The following is a 19,956-nucleotide window of genomic DNA, read 5'->3' on the forward strand; positions in this document are numbered from 1 at the left end:
CTGCAGCATCGTGCAGACTATCTGCATGAGGAAATGGCGAAGGAGAGCCTACCGCTCTCGCACCCCGGTATACCAGATAAGATCCCCTATTTTCGGTTTTCACCAGGACCCCGAACCCCTTGATCTACAATAAAGACCATTTGTGTTGCATCTTTTGAAAATAAAGAAATGGAAATATTGTACACCCCTGTGCTTGACTGCCAAGCCAGAGGAAAAAAGGTGAATGCTGCTTTTATTTTTGTATTGTTAGGAAGATTAGTAAGATTGAATGTTTGAGTGAGTGTAGTTTATTGAGGACAGTTAGAGGTACCGTTTTTTTTTTGTGTTGTAATGCATGTCCCTGTCTGACATAGCGCCACTTAGAAATTGTTAGTTAAAATTTTTACTGCATAGTTATGGTCAGTGTAGAGGCCATGGAAGAGTGCTCGCTGGGCCAGGGAATGAAGACGACGCAGTTATGTGATCCTTCACGCTTCGCGTTAGGGATCACAAGGAGGGCGTGTAGCCACCTGGGTTGGCCACTTCCCGACTTAAAATGGAGAACCACAAAGACTAAAGGGAAATTCAGCCAACAAAGGGAAAAACGAGCAAGTGCAGAAATCCTGTGTATTGGAACTCGCAAAAGCCAGACAGCACTGAAACCAGCTGCCATCTGCATCATAATGAGTGATTCCCAGGCACAATTGATACACTTAAGGTGAATAAGGCCAAGCCAGACTCCTCGGCACCAGCAGGAGCCAAGACAAAGGAAGGCCAAACAACATTTAGGGACGGCCCAGCGATCAGGGAACAACTCCAGTATTGGAGAAATCGATCCAAGTGATCGGAACGTAGTCCAATCATTTGGAACCAGGTATGGGGTCCGCCTCAAAGGGCGGGAAGCCCCTGGGGACTATAAAATAGAGTCCCCAAGTTCAAATCGTCCTTCTTGGCAGGGTCACTCAACAACGCAAATCAACCCCTGAGAGTGAACTGCCTAAGCTGCCGCACCAACCAACTAAGTCTCCAGTCAACGCACGCTACAAGATAGGTGCTCCCAGCTACAAGTCCATACCAGCTTTTGAATCCAGCAGACTCAGGACCTGAATGAAAGGCATTTGTTCCCCTGACCTGGTGGGCCAATTCTGAAGCTAAGTATAGGCCTTTTAGTGATAGGAATAATCTAGAAAGTAGAGTTTATGCATAAGTAGTGACTTACTGTATATAATAAATGTGTTTTGATTTGAATCTTACTAATTGGTGTGTTGAGTTATTGATCAGTACTTGAACTTGAACCTTGTGGCGGTATCATAAAGATTCCTGGCGACTCGAGAGCAAAGGTTTAACAAACAGAGCAAATTACGAATTAAGAGCCAACCATAAGTTAGCAACATTGAGCATCAAACCCCAGGCAGCGTTTGAGGGCCTTGGGGCAGTGAGGAAGGGTGAGCTCCATGAGGGGGCGCATGCGGTTGGGATCAGGCCCCAGAACTCTGTTCTGGGCCACATAGCTGAGGATGGCTAAGTGGTTCGTGCTGAATACGCACTTCCCCTTGTTCTTGGTGAGGTTTAGGAGAGTGGCGGTGTGGAGAAATTTGGCAAGGTTGGCATCGTGGTCCTGCTGATCGTGGCCGCAGATGATGACATTGTCTAGGTAATGGAAGGTGGCCCGCAACCCGTACCGGTCGGCCATTCGGTCCATCTCCCTTTGGAAGACCGAGACCCCGTTGGTAACGCCGAAGGGAACTCTAAGAAAATGGTTGAGGCGGCCATCTGCCTCGAAGGCAGTGTATGGGCGGTCCGCCTTACAGATGGGGAGCTGGTGGTAGGCGGATTTGAGGTCTACAGTTGAGAAGACCCGGTACTGTGCAATCTCATTGACCATGTCAGATATGCGTGGGACGGGGTACGTGTAGAGCTGCGTGTACCCATTGATGGTCTGGCTGCAGTCCACGACCATTCTGTGTTTTTCCCCAGTTTTCACCGCTACCACTTGGGCTCTCCAGGGGCTGTTGCTGGCCTTGATGATGCCTTCCCGAAGCAGCCGCTGGACCTCGGACCTGATGAAGGTCCTGTCCTGGGTGCTGTACCGTCTGCTCCTGGTGGCAACGGGTTTTCAATCCGGGGTTAGGTTTGCAAATAGAGAAGGTGGGTTGACAAAACAAACAAAGAACAAAGAAATGTACAGCACAGGAACAGGCCCTTCGGCCCTCCAAGCCCGTGCCGACCATGCTGCCCGACTAAACTACAATCTTCTACACTTCCTGGGTCCGTATCCCTCTATTCCCATCCTATTCATGTATTTGTCAAGATGCCCCTTAAATGTCACTATCATCCCTGCTTCCACCACCTCCTCCGGTAGCGAGTTCCAGGCACCCACTACCCTCTGTGTAAAAAGCTTGCCTCGTACATCTACTCGAATCCTTGCCCCTCGCACCTTAAACCTATGCCCCCTAGTAATTGACCCCTCTACCCTGGGGAAAAGCCTCTGACTATCCACTCTGTCTATGCCCCTCATAATTTTGTATACCTCTATCAGGTCTCCCCTCAACCTCCTTCGTTCCAGTGAGAACAAACCGAGTTTATTCAACCGCTCCTCATAGCTAATGCCCTCCATACCAGGCAACATTCTGGTAAATCTCTTCTGCACCCTCTCTAAAGCCTCCACATCCTTCTGGTAGTGTGGCGACCAGAATTGAACACTATACTCCAAGAACTAAGGTTCTATACAGCTGCAACATGACTTGCCAATTCTTATACTCAATGCCCCGGCCAATGAAGGCAAGCATGCCGTATGCCTTCTTGACTACCTTCTCCACCTGTGCTGCCCCATCAGTGACCTGTGGACCTGTACTCCTAGATCTCTCTGACTTTCAATACTCTTGAGGGTTCTACCATTCACTGTATATTCCCTACCTGCATTAGACCTTCCAAAATGCATTACCTCACATTTGTCCGGATTAAACTCCATCTGCCATCTCTCCGCCCAAGTCTCCAAATAATCTAAATCCTGCTGTATTCTCTGGCAGTCCTCAACGCTATCCGCAATTCCACTAACCTTTGTGTCGTCTGCAAACTTACTAATCAGACCAGTTACATTTTCCTCCAAATCATTTATATATACTACAAACAGCAAAGGTCCCAGCACTGATCCCTGCGGAATACCACTGGTCACAGCCCTCCAATTAGAAAAGCATCCTTCCATTGCTACTCTCTGCCTTCTATGACCTAGCCAGTTCTGTATCCACCGTGCCAGCTCACACCTGATCCCGTCTGACTTCATCTTTTGTACTAGTCTACCATGAGGGACCTTGTCAAAGGCCTTACTGAAGTCCATATAGACAACATCCACTGCCCTACCTGCATCAATCATCTTTGTGACCTCCTCGAAAAACTCTCTCAAGTTAGTGAGACACGACCACCCCTTCACAAAACCATGCTGCCACTCACTAATACGTCCATTTGCTTCCAAATGGGAGTAGATCCTGTCTCGAAGAATTCTCTCCAGTTATTTTCCCTACCACTGAAGTAAGGCTCACCGGCCTGTAGTTCCCTGGATTATCCTTGCTACCCTTCTTAAACAGAGGAACAACATTGGCTACTCTCCAGTCCTCCGGGACATCACCTGAAGACAGTGAGGATCCAAAGATTTCTGTCAAGGCCTCAGCAATTTCCTCTCCAGCCTCCTTCAGTATTCTGGGGTAGATCCCATCAGGCCCTGGGGACTTATCTACCTTAATATTTTTTAAGACACCCAACACCTCGTCTTTTTGAATCATAGAATTTACAGTGCAGAAGGAGGCCATTCAGCCCATCGAGTCTGCACCGGCTCTTGGAGAAGAGCACCCTACCCAAGGTCAACACCTCCACACCCGATCCCCATAACCCAGCAACCCCACCCAACACTAAGGGCAATTTTGGACATTAAGGGCAATTTATCATGGCCAATCCACCTAACCTGCACATCTTTGGACTGTGGGAGGAAACCGGAGCACACGGAGGAAACTCACGCACACACGGGGAGGACGTGCAGACTCCGCACAGACAGTGACCCAAGCCGGAATCGAATCTGGGACCCTGGAGCTGTGAAGCAATTGTGCTATCCACTATGCTACCGTGCTGGATCTCAATGTGACCCAGGCTATCTACACACCCTTCTCCAGACTCAACATCTACCAATTCCTTCTCTTTGGTGAATACTGATGCAAAGTATTCATTTAGTACCTCGCCCATATCCTCTGGCTCCACACATAGATTCCCTTGCCCATCCTTCAGTGGGCCAACCCTTTCCCTGGCTACCCTCTTGCTTTTTATGTACGTGTAAAAAGCCTTGGGATTTTCCTTAACCCTATTTGCCAATGACTTTTCGTGACCCCTTCTAGCCCTCCTGACTCCTTGCTTAAGTTCCTTCCTACTTTCCTTATATTCCACACAGGCTTTGTCTGTTCCCAGCCTTTTAGCCCTGACAAATGCCTCCTTTTTCTTTTTGACAAGGCCTACAATATCTCTCGTAATCCAAGGTTCCCAAAAATTGCCGTATTTATCCTTCTTCCTCGCAGGAACATGCCGGTCCTGAATTCCTTTCAACTGACACTTGAAAGCCTCCTACATGTCAGATGTTGATTTGCCCTCAAACATCCGCCCCAATCTAGGTTCTTCAGTTCCCGCCTAATATTGTTATAATTAGCCTTCCCCCAATTTAGCACATTCACCCTAGGACCACTCTTATCCTTGTCCACCAGCACTTTAAAACTTACTGAATTGTGGTCACTGTTCCCGAAATGCTCCCCTACTGAAACTTCTACCACCTGGCCGGGCTCATTCCCCCAATACCAGGTCCAGTACCGCCTCTTCTCTAGTTGGACTGTCTACATATTGTTTTAAGAAGCCCTCCTGGATGCTCCTTACAAACTCTGCCCCATCTAAGCCACTGGCACTAAGTGAGTCCCAGTCAATATTGGGGAACTTGAAGTCTCCCATCACCACAACCCTGTTGTTTTTATTCTTTTCCAAAATCTGTCTACCTATCTGCTCCTCTATCTCCCGCTGGCTGTTGGGAGGCCTGTAGTAAACCCCCAACATTGTGACTGCACCCTTCTTATTCCTGATCTCTACCCATATAGCCTCACTGCCCTCTGAGGTGTCCTCCTGTAGTACAGCTGTGATATCCTCCCTAACCAGTAGCGCAACTCCGCCACCACTTTTACATCCCCCTCTATCCCGCCTGAAACATCTAAATCCTGGAACGTTTAGCTGCCAATCCTGCCCTTCCCTCAACCAGGTCTCTGTAATGGCAACAACATCATAATTCCAAGTGCTAATCCAAGCTCTAAGTTCATCTACCTTACCTGTAATACTTCTTGCATTAAAACATATGCACTTCAGGCCACCAGACCTGGGCCGCACACAGTAAGGGGTGGTAGGGGCCTGCTGAATTTCAAGGTTAGGCTCTGGAGGTTACACTGGAAGTCCAGGCCGAGTAGCAGGGCAGCGCAGAGGTTGGGGAGGACGTAGAGGCAGAAGCCGCTGAATTCTACGCCCTGGACAATGAGTGTGACTATACAGTACACCCGAATCGCCACGGAGTGGGATCCGGGGGCCAGGGAGATTCTTTGATTGGCGGGGTATACCGCAAGGGAGCAGCGCCTTATCATATCTGGATGGGTGAAGCTTTCGGTGTCCCAGAGTCCAGCAGGCAAGAGGTCTCGTGCCCATCGATCTTCACGCATGTCGAGGCGGTGGCTAGATTGTGCGGGCAAGACTGGTCGATCGTGAGCGAGGCGAGTCGTGGCTGATCGTTGCTGGTGTCGAATGGTGGGGTGCCCGAGGGGCACGGGTCCTGGAACAATGGTGGTGGCCATGTGCCATGGCGAAGACAAGATGGCGGCGCCTGATGATCTTAGGGTGGACAAGATGGCGGCGCCCACGGGCCGCACGTGGCGGGGGTTGAAAAAGATGGCGGCGCCCATGGGCCACACGTGGTCTGAGGAGTAGAGGATGGCAGCGCCCACTGGCCAAGCGTGGTCTGAGGGGGAGAAGATGGCGGCGCCCACTGGCCACGTGTGGTCCGGGGATGTGAAGATGGCGGCGCCCATTGTCCATACGCGAGGGGGGTCAGGGCAATAGCGGTGACTGAGCGGGCCTGGCACACTGCAGCGAAGTGCCCCTTCTTGCCGCAGGCCTTGCAAAGGGCGCTGTGGGCCAGGCAGCTTTGGTGGGGGTGTTTCTGTTGTCCGCAGAAGTAACATCGGGGGCCCCCGGGGCTGGCTGACTGGCGCGTGGCACAGGCATGTTGGTTGGGTGTGGAGCAGCCGTCTCCGGAGTCCACGATGTGTAGGAGGGGTGGGCCGCGCGGCTGGGGGTGTAGGACTGAATATTGCGTGAGGCGACGGTAATCGACTGCGCCAGTTTGTTTGTTGCTGCGAGGTCGAGCGTGGTCCCCTCTAAAAGTTGCTGGCTTATGAGGTCTGACCCTATCCCCGTAATGAAGGCGTCCCGCATGAGGAGGTTTTAATGTTCCGTGGCCGTGACGGCCTGACAGTCACAGTCTCTGACCAGAGGAATTAAAGCCCGCCAGAAATCTTCTACGGACTCACCAGGGAGTTGGCTGCGAGTAGAGAGTCTGTGTCTGGCGAAGAGCGTGCTCGTCCGCTGGGCGTAATTCTCTTTCAGTAGCACCATGGCTTCATCATAGCTCGGCGCGTCCTGGATAAGCGGAAAAATGTTGGAGCTCAGCCGCGAGTAGAGTATCTGGATCTACTGAGCTTCCGGGATTGGGTCTGGTGCAGACCTGATGTACGCTTCGAAACAAGCTAGCCAATGTTCAAAGTCCTTTTTGGTGTCGCTTGATTGTGGATCCAGCTACAGGCGATCCGGCTTGATGCGGAGGTCCATCTTCTGAAAACTTTAGTGTAATAAATTGATGCACGATCAATTGCACAGAGACGCGAGTTGAATACAACTGAGACTTTATTACACTAAGATGTTTGGCCTCCTACAGCAGCTGGCGAAATGGCTGCTGTATAGGGAGCACACATAATTATACTCCGCCTACTGGGCGGAGCCAGCAGGCAGGGACTACCACCGTACCTGTAGTACAGAGTCTTACCACACATCTTCTAATATGTACAACAGTGGTGATTACCACACTGTACATGTGCCCTAGCCCATCTAACTATTCTGTGCCCTGCATCCGTGCCAACTTACTCATCAGTGTCTGCCTTTCTGGCCTTACGGGCCAGTCCTGGAGGCCCACGCTGGTATCGACCAGGGTCTGGATGTTCGCAGCCATGGAGCTCAGGGAGTTCGCCATCCCTGTCTGGCACTGTACAATGCCGTACATCACCCAGACAATGGCACTGATGCTCTCAGCGATGGCCTGCTGGGTCTGGGCCATGGACTGCTGAGACCGCGCCAGGTTGTTGAGCGCCTCTGTGATGTTCAGCTGGCCCTGGCTCATGGCTGCCTGTGAGATGGCAGCCCTATCCTGGGCCGCAGAGGACGCGTGCACAGATAGTCCCAGGCCCTGCAAACTCAGTCCCATGCGCGACACCTTCGCCACCATTGTCTTCACCGCGGACACCACCCATGCAGTGTTGGCCTGTGTGGCACTCATGCCCGGTGCCATGTCCCGTATGTTCATCCCCTCCGTGGTGGTGTTGTGTTGTGTTAGTTCATGTCCGGCTGTCCCATGTGTGCTGGTGTCCTGGGTCGTCGTGTCATCACTGGACTGGGCCGGAGGGCTGTTGTTGGAGCTGCCCTCCCCATCGCTGCTAGAGTCCCTGCGGGCTGGACGTCCAGGCGCTGGCCGGGGACGGTGTCTGCCAGGTGCGCCCGGTTGGTCTGCGTCGGCTGGACGTCCAGGCGCTGGCCGGGGACGGTGTCTGCCAGGTGCGCCCGGTTGGTCTGCGTCGGCTGGCTGTCCAGGTGCTGGATGCAGGCGGTGTCTGCCAGGTGCTCCGGGTCGGTCACCGCGTGGCCCTGCGACACACAATACACCATCATGGTTAGGCAGGTGGAGGGGAGTCTGCTTCGCAGTACGGGGTGAGGGGAGAGTGCTGAGGGGAGAGTGCTGAGGGGAGATTGCTGGGGGTAGTGTGCTGAGGGAAGAGGGCTGAGGGGAGAGTGCTGAGGGGAGAGTGCTGAGGGGAAAGGGGCCAGGCAGGTGGGGGGTGGGTGGGGGTAGTGTGCTGAGGGAAGAGGGCTGAGGGGAGAGTGCTGAGGGGAGAGTGCTGAGGGGAGAGTGCTGAGGGGAAAGGGGCCAGGCAGGTGGGGGGGGGGGGGATCTCACTTGGTGGCACGCCCCAGATCTCGGCATGGCCAATCTCCCGGTCCTCGGGTGCACCAGCTATGTCCAGTGCCCTCTGCTCGTGCACGGTGAGGGGCCGCATGTCAGGTTCACCCCCTCCGCTTCGGGCACGCTCTCGCTGGTTATGGGCGCTCCTGGGGGAGGGGGGGGGAATGACAGCATTGTTAGGCGGTCCGATGCATGCAGTTGGATCTATGTTGGCATGGGTGCACAGGGCACACGGCCAATGCGGCTTGCATTGGTGGCTGCAGTCATGCGGGTCGCGGCTGTGATTGTACTGTCCCCCTGGGGAGGAGGTGGGTGTAACACATGTGGGGATAGGGGGGTTGGTGCCTTGGGCACATTGCTGGGTACTCACCCTGGCTGTCCTAGTAGGTCGTTGAGCTTTTTGGGGCAATGCTCGTCAGTCCTGGGTGTCAACGCGAAGGCACTGACGGCCGCGCCCACCTCCCTCCACAGATGCAGGGCCAAATTGGGTGGGATCCTCTGGCTGGGTCCAGGGTACAGACGTCCTCTCCTCTCCTCGAAGGCGTCCAGGAGCGTCTCCAGGTCGTGGTCGGTGAATCAGGGCGCTGCTCGGCGTGGCGCCATGTTGCTCCATCGGCAGCCTGTGTGCTCGCGTCGCCTTATGTGCAACGCGGCGCCGCGTCGATTGCATAGCGCCGCGTCTCCGACGCTGCTCCAAAGCGTGCCCCGCGCTTCCCGCCGCGCCCCTGCTGGCCCCCTTGTACGCCACAGAATGGGGTCCCGGAACAGGCACCGACCGCGGAGTGAAACACTCCCGTTTTGGCGCCGCGCCGACACTCTGCCGTCGGGGTGGAGAATCGCGCCCATTGTTCCTAGTGATGGTTGTCGCACACGCAAAATTGCCAGAAGTCGCAATCATGAAATCTACAGCAACCAAACAAACCATTGAGCGACAGGTGAGGTATTCTCAAGATTCAGAAGGCCGGAGCAACTTGTAAGTTATAATGGGACTCAATTTATATCTAATTTATTTATTTTTTCCAATTAAGAGGCAATTTAACATAGCCAATCCATCTACCCTGCACATCTCTTGGGTTGTGGGGGTGAGATTTGCGCAGAAACGGGGAGAATGTGTAAACTCCACACGGATAATGACCCGGGATCGAACCCGGATATTCTGTGTCATGGGGCAGCAATGTTAAACACTACACCACCGTGCCGCTCACAATTTACATCAAAAGAGTTTGAAGATTACTTAGAAGAGGATTGGTATTCAACAGATCAAATCTGCTCCATATCACTCTGCAATCAACGGTTGGCCAAACGATTTGTGCAATCAATCAGACAATGCAGTAAAGGCATCAAGAGATGAAGGTTCGTCAGCGAGATATGTTAACAACTTTCTAACCTCACACATAAATTCCGCATGTGCAACAACACAAAGCTCACCAGCGATATTACTCTTCTTGAGGAAATTGAGAACACAATGTGACCTCTTAATACCACCAGGTACTTCAGAAATTGTCAGATGCCAACAACAAGCACAAATTGCTAGGAGAGAACAAAACTCAAAAAACCGTGGAAATGAGTATTAGCTAGGAGCGAGTGAAAAATGGACACCAGCCATCATCCTTGCAAAGATATCGGGGGCTGGTTTAGCACTGGGCTAAATAGCTGGCTTTTAAAGCAGACCAAGGCAGGCCAGCAGCACGGTTCAATTCCCGTACCAGCCTCCCCGAATAGGCACCGGAATGTGGTGACTCGGGGCTTTTCACAGTAACTTAATTTGAAGCCTTCTTGTGACAATAAGCAATTTTCATTTCATTTCATATCTCACAATATCCAGACAGATGATGGAAGAGCTTGGTGACGTCATGCTGAACAATTACTAGCTTTGTGAAGTGAATGTACGGAATCTTCACCAAATGTATTCACGTCTGAATGTATGGACAGCGATACGGCAGAACTGCAATCTACTACTGAGGAAATTCCCAAATTTGTTACTGCAGAATCTTCAGTACCGATAGAGAGAGATACCAAGATAGTTTCTCAAGAAGTACCACCAACAAGTGAACAGGAAGACACTTTTGTAATCTCGTCGGGCCAAATTCCTGAATGTCAAATATTACCTAAACGAGACAGACGTCCTTCAAAGACACTATCTTACTAATTTATAAATGTGGAGATAACGTAATGGTGTAATGTAATGAATATTTAGTTCTGTCTGCTCTTAAAAGTGTTCAATAGAAAAAGTCACTGGCACTAAAGAAGTAAAGAGGGAGGGTTGTTATGTATTCAAGTAACACTTTGGCTGGTGAAACATCACGTAATCTGTAGTGACATCAGTGGAGTGTTTTGTGGTCTTTAGGGGAGCTCATGATGTTATCCTGTGGAAGCAACATTTCTATTTAAAAATAAATTTAGAGTACCCAATTCATTTTTTTCCAATTAAGGGGCAATTTAGCGTGGTCAATCCACCTACCCTGCACATCTTTTGGGTTGTGGGGGCGAAACCCACGCAAACACGGGGAGAATGTGCAAACTCCACACGGACAGTGACCCAGGGCCGGGATTGAACCTGGGACCTTGGCGCCGTGAGGCCGCAGTGCTAACCACTGCGCCACCGTGCTGCCTCCAGCAACATTTCTTAATAAACCCTGTACTATGTATTTTGTACGGACTTAGAGCGTGGCACCTTGACTTCTTTTCTCTTTGCGGCAAACAACAAAAATATAACAGCGAGCCTTTGTCTATTTCATACATCTCAAACACTTGAATCCCTTGGTGAAACATGTACTGAGCACCATCTCTAAATTCGTGCACTATTCACTTGACTCTTTACCTTGGTTTTACAATTTTAAAAAGTGCATTATTTAAATTTTATTCCAACAAAATTATAAGAGTAATAATCAGTGCAATACCCTGAAAATGTACCATAATACCAGGACTAGTAGCTAGAACCAAACTCACCAATATAATGATCTGTGTTGTAACCCCACGCAATGCATTTTAAACAAATGCCTTAATGTTACAACATGCATTTGCTCTTTTTCCAAACAAAGAATTTGGTCATCGCAGAGAATAAAGGACGTCCTCAGAAAGGAACCAACGGCATCACCAGAAAGTGCTCTTAAGTTTATTTTCTGTTAGTCTGCAGCCATTGTCTGCTCCAGTGTGGGTCTTCTACAATTGCTAATTACATTAACTTCAGCATGGCAGTTATTTTAAGACTATAGTGGCCAGTTTAAAAAGAAAATTAATTCACGGGATGTGGGCGTTGCTGGTTAGGCCAGAATTTATTGCCCATCCCGGGTTGCTCTTCAGATGGTGGTGGGGAGCTGCCTTCTTGAACCGCTGCAGTCCCTGAGGTGTAGGTACACCCACAGTGCTGTTCAGGAGGGAGTTCCAGGATGTTGTCCCAGCGACGGTTAGGGAATGGCAATATATTTTCAAGTCAGGGTGGTGAGTGGCTTGGAGGGAAACATCCAGGTGGTGGGGTTCCCAGGTATCTGATGCTCTTGTCCTTCTAGATGGTAGTGGCCGTGAGTTTGGAAGGTGCTGTCTAAGGAACCTTGCTGAGTTACTGCAGTGCATCATGTAGATGGTACACACGGCTGCCACTATTCGTCGGTGGTGGAGGGTTTGAATGTTTGTGGCAGGGGGAGCAACCAAGTGGGTTGCCTTATCTTGGATGGTGTCCAACCTCTTCAGTGTTGTTGGAGAAACACACATCCAGGCAAGTGGAGAGTATTCCATTACACTCCTGACTTGTGCCTTGTAGTTAGTGGCAGGCTTTGGGAGGTCAGAAGGCGAGCTATTCACTGTAGGATTCCAAGCCTTTGATGTAGCCTTTGATGGGCAAGACCCATCTTTTCTACTGGATCTTTCTGGCTGCTGCAAGTCTCCGTGGTATCAGGAAACCTTCACTATTGGAAATGCCATGATGCCATTACCCCGTCGGGGTGACATCTTGTCATCACATATGTCTCTTCTCTCCATAAGGATGCCATGCCCTTGCTGGTGAGACACATTTACTGGCTGTAGACCAAGCAGTAGCAACATTGACCTCATGACTCTGCACAAGAGCATCAGCATAATGGCAGATTCTCACTGTGTAGCCAGTTTAAAGGAAGCCGGTGGTGTGTGAGAGATGTAGATCTAAAAGAGGTATTAAGTTTACTTACTGTCTCAAGAACTGGATTGTAACATAAAAGCATAATGATAAAAAAATTGCTATATTATTTTTACTGCACAGTAACTAAAATTAATAAATGGTCTTTACTTATTTCATAGTACCATGGCTCTAAAATTTGACAAATATGTATCTCTACTAATTAAGAGTGTAAATTGAGTTTGACTATCGAAGCAAACATTTATATTTCAAACACTGATGTCTACTAACCATTCTGACTGTTTCCGTAGCTCTGCGAGCTGATGGAGACGTTTAAGTGCCTTTTCCTGTTTCTTTTCATCTTTTCTTGATCTTGAAGCTACATTTCGAGCAAATTCTCTTTGTTTTAGTTCTTTCAGTCTCTGTTCAAAAATGCAGAATGTGCAATGATCAGTCGGTGTTGGTTACCCAAAATCCTGCACAATTAGCTTCTAAGCGGAATACACGTTTACTTCAGATTGAGCAAAATGTCCCGAGCAGTTTCAAACAGCAATGGCAAAAAATAATTTGTTGCTGGTTTCCAACTGGATTTCACGTCTGCAAATCCAGGATGGGCTACCCCCCCTCACCACCCGCACCACGAATGTTAAAAAGGGCATGATAACGTCAGGTCAGCCATACGACATCATCACACCAGTACCCAAAATTACGGAATGAAGCTGGCATGGGAATCGGCAGATGCAGGAATTCGGAAAGAAAGGGACCTTTGAACTTCTCGCCATGACCGACTTCCATTTCATGGCATTACCCCACTGCTGCTTGACGCCCAGTATACGGTCATGATTGGGCCTGGAGCTCCCATTTGCACCTCTAACTGACCTCATTCCCACTGGAGGGATGGTAATTGGACATCCGACTCTTGATTGGATGAGCTGAGATGGTTATCCCATCTTCCTCACCCTACCGAAAAACCATCACCCAGCCCCAACTGTGGCATCTTTCACTAATTATAGAGTGAAATAAAAAGGATCCAATAGGAACGTAGAACATACAGTGCAGAAGGCGGCCATTCGGCCCATCGAGTCTGCAACGACCCACTTAAGCCCTCACTTCCACTCTATCCCCGTAACCCAATAACCCCTCCTAACCTTTTTGGACATTAAGGGCAATTTAGCATGGCCAATCCACCTAACCTGCACGTCTTTGGACTGTGGGAGGAAACTGGAGCACTTGGAGAAAACGCACGCAGACACGGGGAGAATAGGCAGACTCCGCACAGATAGTGACCCAGCGGGGAATCGAACCTGGCACCTGGCGCTGTGAAGCCACAGTGCTAGCCACTTGTGCTACAGTGTTGCCCAAAGGAGCTTTGTTTGTTTATTAAAAAGATATTTTATTCCAAATGTAAACAATAACAACACCACCAAATCATCTAATCTCTGAGCAGGCCACAGCAGACAGAAAAACTGGAGCCGTACAGCTCTGTTTTTTGTCCCAACCATATGTGGGAGACTTTGTTTCAATTGCTTAATCTGAAAAGATTTGGAGAGCAACTCGCCGCAAGGATTTCCTATTGTGTCACGCATTGCATTGCATTTCTTACTCTATGTTGTTCGTCTGCCATAATATTTTGGGGAAAAGCAGAAATGAAAACAGAATTGCGGCCTGTCAAGGAAGAATTTAATGCTTTTCTGGCATTGCAGAAATCAGGCAGTGGAGAGCAAATGCCATTTGCAGTCCACATGACAATTAGCAAAACAAAGGAAGCAGCAATAAAAACAGAAGATCAAACTGCTCATAGCATGTTTACACAAATGACACAGGCATCAAAGAAATAGGAGACAGGAAGAAGTACATCTATATACACAAGTATAGGGGGAACTCCCTCAGATGGGGCGGGATTCTCCGACCCCCCGCCGGGTCGGAGAATCGCCGGGGGGCAGCGTGAGTCCCGTCCCCACCGGCCGCCGAATTCTCCGGGTCCGAAAATTTGGTGGGTGCGGGAATCGCGCCGCGCCAGTCAGCGGGCACCCCCCCCCCCCCCCGGCGATTCTCTGGCCCACGATGAGCTGAAGTCCTGCTGCTGTCATGCCAGTCCCGCCAACGAGAATCAAACCACCTATCTTCCCGGTGGGACTGGCGGCGCGGGCGGGCTCTGGGGTCCTGGGGGTGAGGCGCGGGGCGATCTGGCCCCGGGGCGTGCCCCCACAGTGGCCTGGCCCACGATCGGGGCCCAACGATCCACGGGCGGGCCTGTGCCGTGGGGGCGCTCTTTTGCTCTTTTCCTTCCGCCTTGGCCACAGCCTCCGCAATGGCCGATGCAGAAGTGAATTTTTCTGACTTTCTTAATGCGTAATTGAGTGATTGATTGTGGTGTATTTCAAGGCATGTGAAAGGTATTGTTTCCCATTTAACTCATCCAAACAATGTGATCTTTTCAACAGTCTACGCAACACCAAACATCTGGGCGGGATTATCCATTTCTGAGTCTAAGTGTTGACGCCGATGCAGAACTCGTGGACTTTCACGACAGCAAAACTGGCGCTGAACCTGGATCGATTCAGGAACTGTGGAGGGACTAGCACCGGCGCCACATGGAACGCAATCGATTCCAAGAAAAATGGTGCGGGATTCGGCGGGTCACTTGGGAGGCTTACAAGCTGCAGCCGCATATACACATTACAATCCCCGCACACCCTCATCCCAGCCAACAATATGGCACTGGTTGTGTAGGAGCATACAGCTGATGGGTCAGGGGTTGCCTGGGGGAACACCTATATGACCCGCGGTCCTAAGTTCAGAGTGGACAGTCAGAGGCGTGCACAGCTGCATGGCTGCCTTTCCAGCTGCTGAAATGGTGTTTCGTGTCCGTGCACCGTGACCCCACAGCCCAGTTCCTGGCTACATCCCACAACTCCTCCGTGAGTCCCGCCCCACCGGCCGCCGAATTCTCCGGGTCCGAAAATTTGGTGGGTGCGGTAATCGCGCCGCGCCAGTCAGCGGGCACCCCCCCCCCCCCCCCCCGGCGATTCTCTGGCCCACGATGAGCTGAAGTCCCGCTGCTGTCATGCCAGTCCCGCCAACGAGAATCAAACCACCTATCTTCCCGGTGGGACTGGCGGCGCGGGTGGGCTCTGGGGTCCTGGGGGTGAGGCGCGGGGCGATCTGGCCCCGGGGCGTGCCCCCACAGTGGCCTGGCCCACGATCGGGGCCCAACGATCCACGGGCGGGCCTGTGCCGTGGGGGCGCTCTTTTCCTTCCGCTTGGCCACAGCCTCCGCAATGGCCGATGCAGAAGTGACACCCCCCCCCCCCTGTACATGCGCGGGGATGGCTTCAGCAACCGCTGACGCTCCAGTGCATGCGCGGACAGTCCCTTCGGCCCCAGCTGGCGTGGTGCCAAAGGCCTTTCCCGCCGGCCGGTGGCGCGCCAACCACTCTGGCGCGGGCCTAACCCCTCAAGGTGAGGGCTTGGCCCCTAAAGGTGCGGAGAAATCCGCACCTTTGGGGCGGCCCGACGCCGGAGTGGTTCCCGCCACTCCAGCCCGCCTGGACCCCCCACCCCGCCGGGCAGGGGAGAATCCCGGCCATGATCTGTGTTCCAAAAATTAGAAGTGCCTTTGTGCAGTGTGTTGTCTCAATGTCACACCATAAAAACAAAACAAAGCCCAAATATGAGGTAGTGAGAGAACAAATTAACACACAGGCAAAATGATATTTCTACGCTGAGGTTTTAAAATCAATACATGTGCACAACAGCATGGTCAATTTTTCTGACTTTCTTAATGCGTAATTGAGTGATTGATTGTGGTGTATTTCAAGGCATGTGAAAGGTATTGTTTCCCATTTAACTCATCCAAACAATGTGATCTTTTCAACAGTCTACGCAACACCAAACATCTGGGCGGGATTATCCATTTCTGAGTCTAAGTGTTGACGCCGATGCAGAACTCGTGGACTTTCACGACAGCAAAACTGGCGCTGAACCTGGATCGATTCAGGAACTGTGGAGGGACTAGCACCGGCGCCACATGGAACGCAATCGATTCCAAGAAAAATGGTGCGGGAATCGGCGGGTCACTTGGGAGGCTTACAAGCTGCAGCCGCATATACACATTACAATCCCCGCACACCCTCATCCCAGCCAACAATATGGCACTGGTTGTGTAGGAGCATACAGCTGATGGGTCAGGGGTTGCCTGGGGGAACACCTATATGACCTGCGGTCCTAAGTTCAGAGTGGACAGTCAGAGGCGTGCACAGCTGCATGGCTGCCTTTCCAGCTGTTGAAATGGTGTTTCGTGTCCGTGCACCGTGACCCCACAGCCCAGTTCCTGGCTACATCCCACAACTCCTCCCAGCCCCAGCAGCAGCCCCTGGCCAACGGCACAACGGTCAGCAAACTATGGCGATGTAGGACACTTTCCATACTCCCCACTCTCCCTCAGCATCCACGACGCCGGTTCCACGATTATTAAAAGCACAAGTAAACCGCGCCATTGGGAACTCGGCTCATCGGAGGTGGAGAATCGCGGATGCCCCAGAGAATACTGTGTCAAGCCCGCTAATGATATGCAAACGGTGTTTACTGTACGTGCATTCCGGACCGCATTGATGCCTCCGTTGAGGTGACGATGAATAGCGATTTGGCGTCAAATTGGCGGCCGCTGAGATTTTAGCGTTGAAACGTATTCTCCGCCCAGTCGTGTTTCACGATTTTGGTGTCAGCCAACAGAGAATCCCGCCCCCTTTCCTCGAGGTTCAGAAAATAGGAACAATTAGTTGACGATAATGTTCGTAAAAATAACAAACACTATGAGTCAGTGACATGATACCAGATCAAATAATTGTTTCTGTTCCCTGAAGATTTTGCTCTCAAGGTGATTTGATTTCAAAATATCAGCCTTGTCAGCTTCCATGAGAATTTAAAATTGGCGGAAATATTCACCATTTAAATATTTAAGACAATTCAATGTAGTGCAAAATTGTACTATGTGACTTAAAGTAAAATTGTTGCTGTTCTATTTAATTGATTCCCTAAAGCATATTTCGTCCTGCTAAGTTCCAGTTTTGAAGTCATATTGGAGTTGAAAGGTTAACTCTGATCCTCTCTCCACAGATTCTGCCAGACCTATTGAGTTTTTACACAATTTTGTGTTTTTACTTTGTTTTACAAGGTTTTCTTTCATAAATGCATTAAAAAGTATGATGTCAAGATGTAACGAGTGGGGTGCCACAGGGTTCGGTCCTTGGGCTCCAACTATTTACAATCTGAATAAACAACTTGGTTACAGGGATAGAAGGTTATAGAGTCAAATTTGCAGACAACACAAAAATAGGTGGGACATTAAGTTGCAATGAGGAAATAAGAACCTTACAAATAGATATAGATAGGTTAAGAGAGTGGGCCAAAATTTGACAGATGGAGTTTAACATGGACAAGTGTGAGGTTATCCATTTCGGCTGGAAAAATGGGAAGGCAACTTATTATCTAAATGGGGAGAGACTTTGGGGTGCACCTTTACAGAAGGATCTGGGGATCCTTGTTCATGAGACACATAAAACTAGCATGCAGGTACAGCAGCTAATAAAGAAAGTGAGTGGAACGTTGGCATTTATAGCTAAAGGAATAGTATATAAAGGTAAGGAAGTGTTGTAACTATACAAGGCATTGGTGAGACCACACCTGGAATACTGTACACAGTTTTGATCCCCTTATTTGAGGAAAGATGTAGCGGCATTGGAGGCAGTTCAGTGGAGGTTCACTAGATTGATTCCAGAGATTAGGGGTTTGTCGTATGAAGAGAGATTGAACAGTTTAGGCTTATGGGGCGGGATTCTCCGACGCCCCGCCGGGTCGGAGAATCGCCGGGGGGCAGCGTGAATCCTGCCCCTGCCGGCTGCCGAATTCTCTGGCGCCGGGGTTTTGGCGGGGGCAGGAATCGCATCGCGCCGATGGGAGCCGTTGGCAGTGACCCCCCGGCGATTCTCCGCCCCGCGATGGGCCGTGCGGCCGGTCCCGGACCTGGCTCTGTGGGCAGCCTGCAGAGCCCTCGGGGGCAGGATCTGGCCCTCGGGGGCGGGATCTGGCCCCGGGGGCCTGGCCCACGATCGGGGCCCACCAATCCGCAAGCGGACCTGTGCCGTGGGGGCACTCTTTCCCTCCACGCCGGCTGCTGTCAACCTCCGCCATGGCCGGCGCGGAGAAGAACCCCCCTGCGCATGTGCTGGGATGATGCCAGCACACGCTAGCGCTCCTGCGCATGCGCCAACTCGCGCCGGCCAGCAGAGGCCCTTCGGTGCTGGTTGGCGCGGCGTCAACCCCGCCAGCGGCGGCCTAGCCCCTGAAGGTGCGGAGCATTCCGCCACTCCTCGGCGCCAGTACGGCCCGCCCCACCGGGTAGAGGAGAATCCCGCCCCAGGTCTCTGCTTCGCCTCTACCTCTTTCCTGCAGAGAGAGGGTTATCAGATTCTGCTTGCACTGCCTCTTCTGAAGAGAGAGCTCTAACACAAGATTTTTAGAGAGAATTCATCAGATCTTTTGGAGAGAAAGAGTTAGTATTCCTCTATCCAGCTTACAGAATTGAAAGTGAAACAGGAAAACCACCTTTATGACTCAAAAGCACTGCAGAGAAAATATATCCAATCATTGCCTGTTGCCAGGCAGAATGCAACTTTTTCTGCTCATTCATTGGCCACCAACCAAGTCAATCAAATTAAGTCAACACTGATTTCAGCCAATCTGCAATCTTCAGCCTACAACTGTACAGCCTTTTGGAATCTGCTTGTTTAAATTAAAGACTGCTTTGCCTTAAAGTAACTTTGCCTTAAAGTCACAACCATTAATCTTCCATGGATCAAAATTGCAATTGCAAAAATAAAAGAAAGGGAAAAATGAGAAAATAGATAGGAACAAACAGAAGGATCCTGACATCTTTCTGAAGTTCAGGCTTTTGTTTGGTACTTCTTCCTTCTAGGCTTGAGATGGTTTTCTCTGCCAAGGTTGCCCACTTTCTCTGCAGATTCGGCATTATTTCAGGTTCACAGCAAAAGATATGCGAGGCACGCACTGCTTTCAGAAATTTCAGTTCTTTCACTTCAGCAGGCAGGAGAGCAAGACAGAGAGTTCCTTTCACTCCAAACATCTAAACACTTGTACTAGCCTCTCTCGAAAGCATGACGCAGGAACCAATTATTGACTGGCCGACTCACTGGTTTCCAGTTAACCAATTAAAGTGACTCCCTCTAAACCTGGTTCATAAGATGCACTCGGTGCCATAGGGCGGGATTCTCCGACCCACCCTTCCTAAATAAACAGGAAGGACTCTTACATACCCTTTATTTTATATTGTCTCTCTGCATTCATCCTTCCAAAATTAATTGCTTCGCATAGCATTATATTACATTTTATCTGCTACTTGTTTGTCCATTCCACCAACTTGTCTATGTCCTTTTCAAGTTCTCCACCATCATAGAAACTACAGTGCAGAGGGAGGTTATTCAGTCCATCGAGTCTGCACTGGCCCTTGCAAAGAACACCCTATCTAAGCCCATGCCCCACCCCATCCCGTAACCTAGTAACCCCACCTAAG

At 50.5% G+C, this 19,956-nt stretch overlaps 1 protein-coding gene across 3 annotated transcripts in view; it reads right to left on the reverse strand.

The window, feature by feature from the left end:
- znf804b (zinc finger protein 804B) overlaps window positions 1-19,956 on the reverse strand; it is a 935,803-nt gene that overhangs the window by 39,223 nt on the left and 876,624 nt on the right. For all 3 annotated transcript variants that reach the window (XM_072508669.1, XM_072508670.1, XM_072508671.1), the window contains one exon: window positions 12,657-12,787. In XM_072508669.1, coding sequence (XP_072364770.1) covers window positions 12,657-12,787 — 131 coding nt within the window. The remainder of the gene's footprint in view (window positions 1-12,656; window positions 12,788-19,956) is intronic.

The sequence above is a fragment of the Scyliorhinus torazame genome, chromosome 6 (genome assembly GCF_047496885.1).
Source record: "Scyliorhinus torazame isolate Kashiwa2021f chromosome 6, sScyTor2.1, whole genome shotgun sequence".
NCBI lineage: Eukaryota > Metazoa > Chordata > Chondrichthyes > Carcharhiniformes > Scyliorhinidae > Scyliorhinus > Scyliorhinus torazame.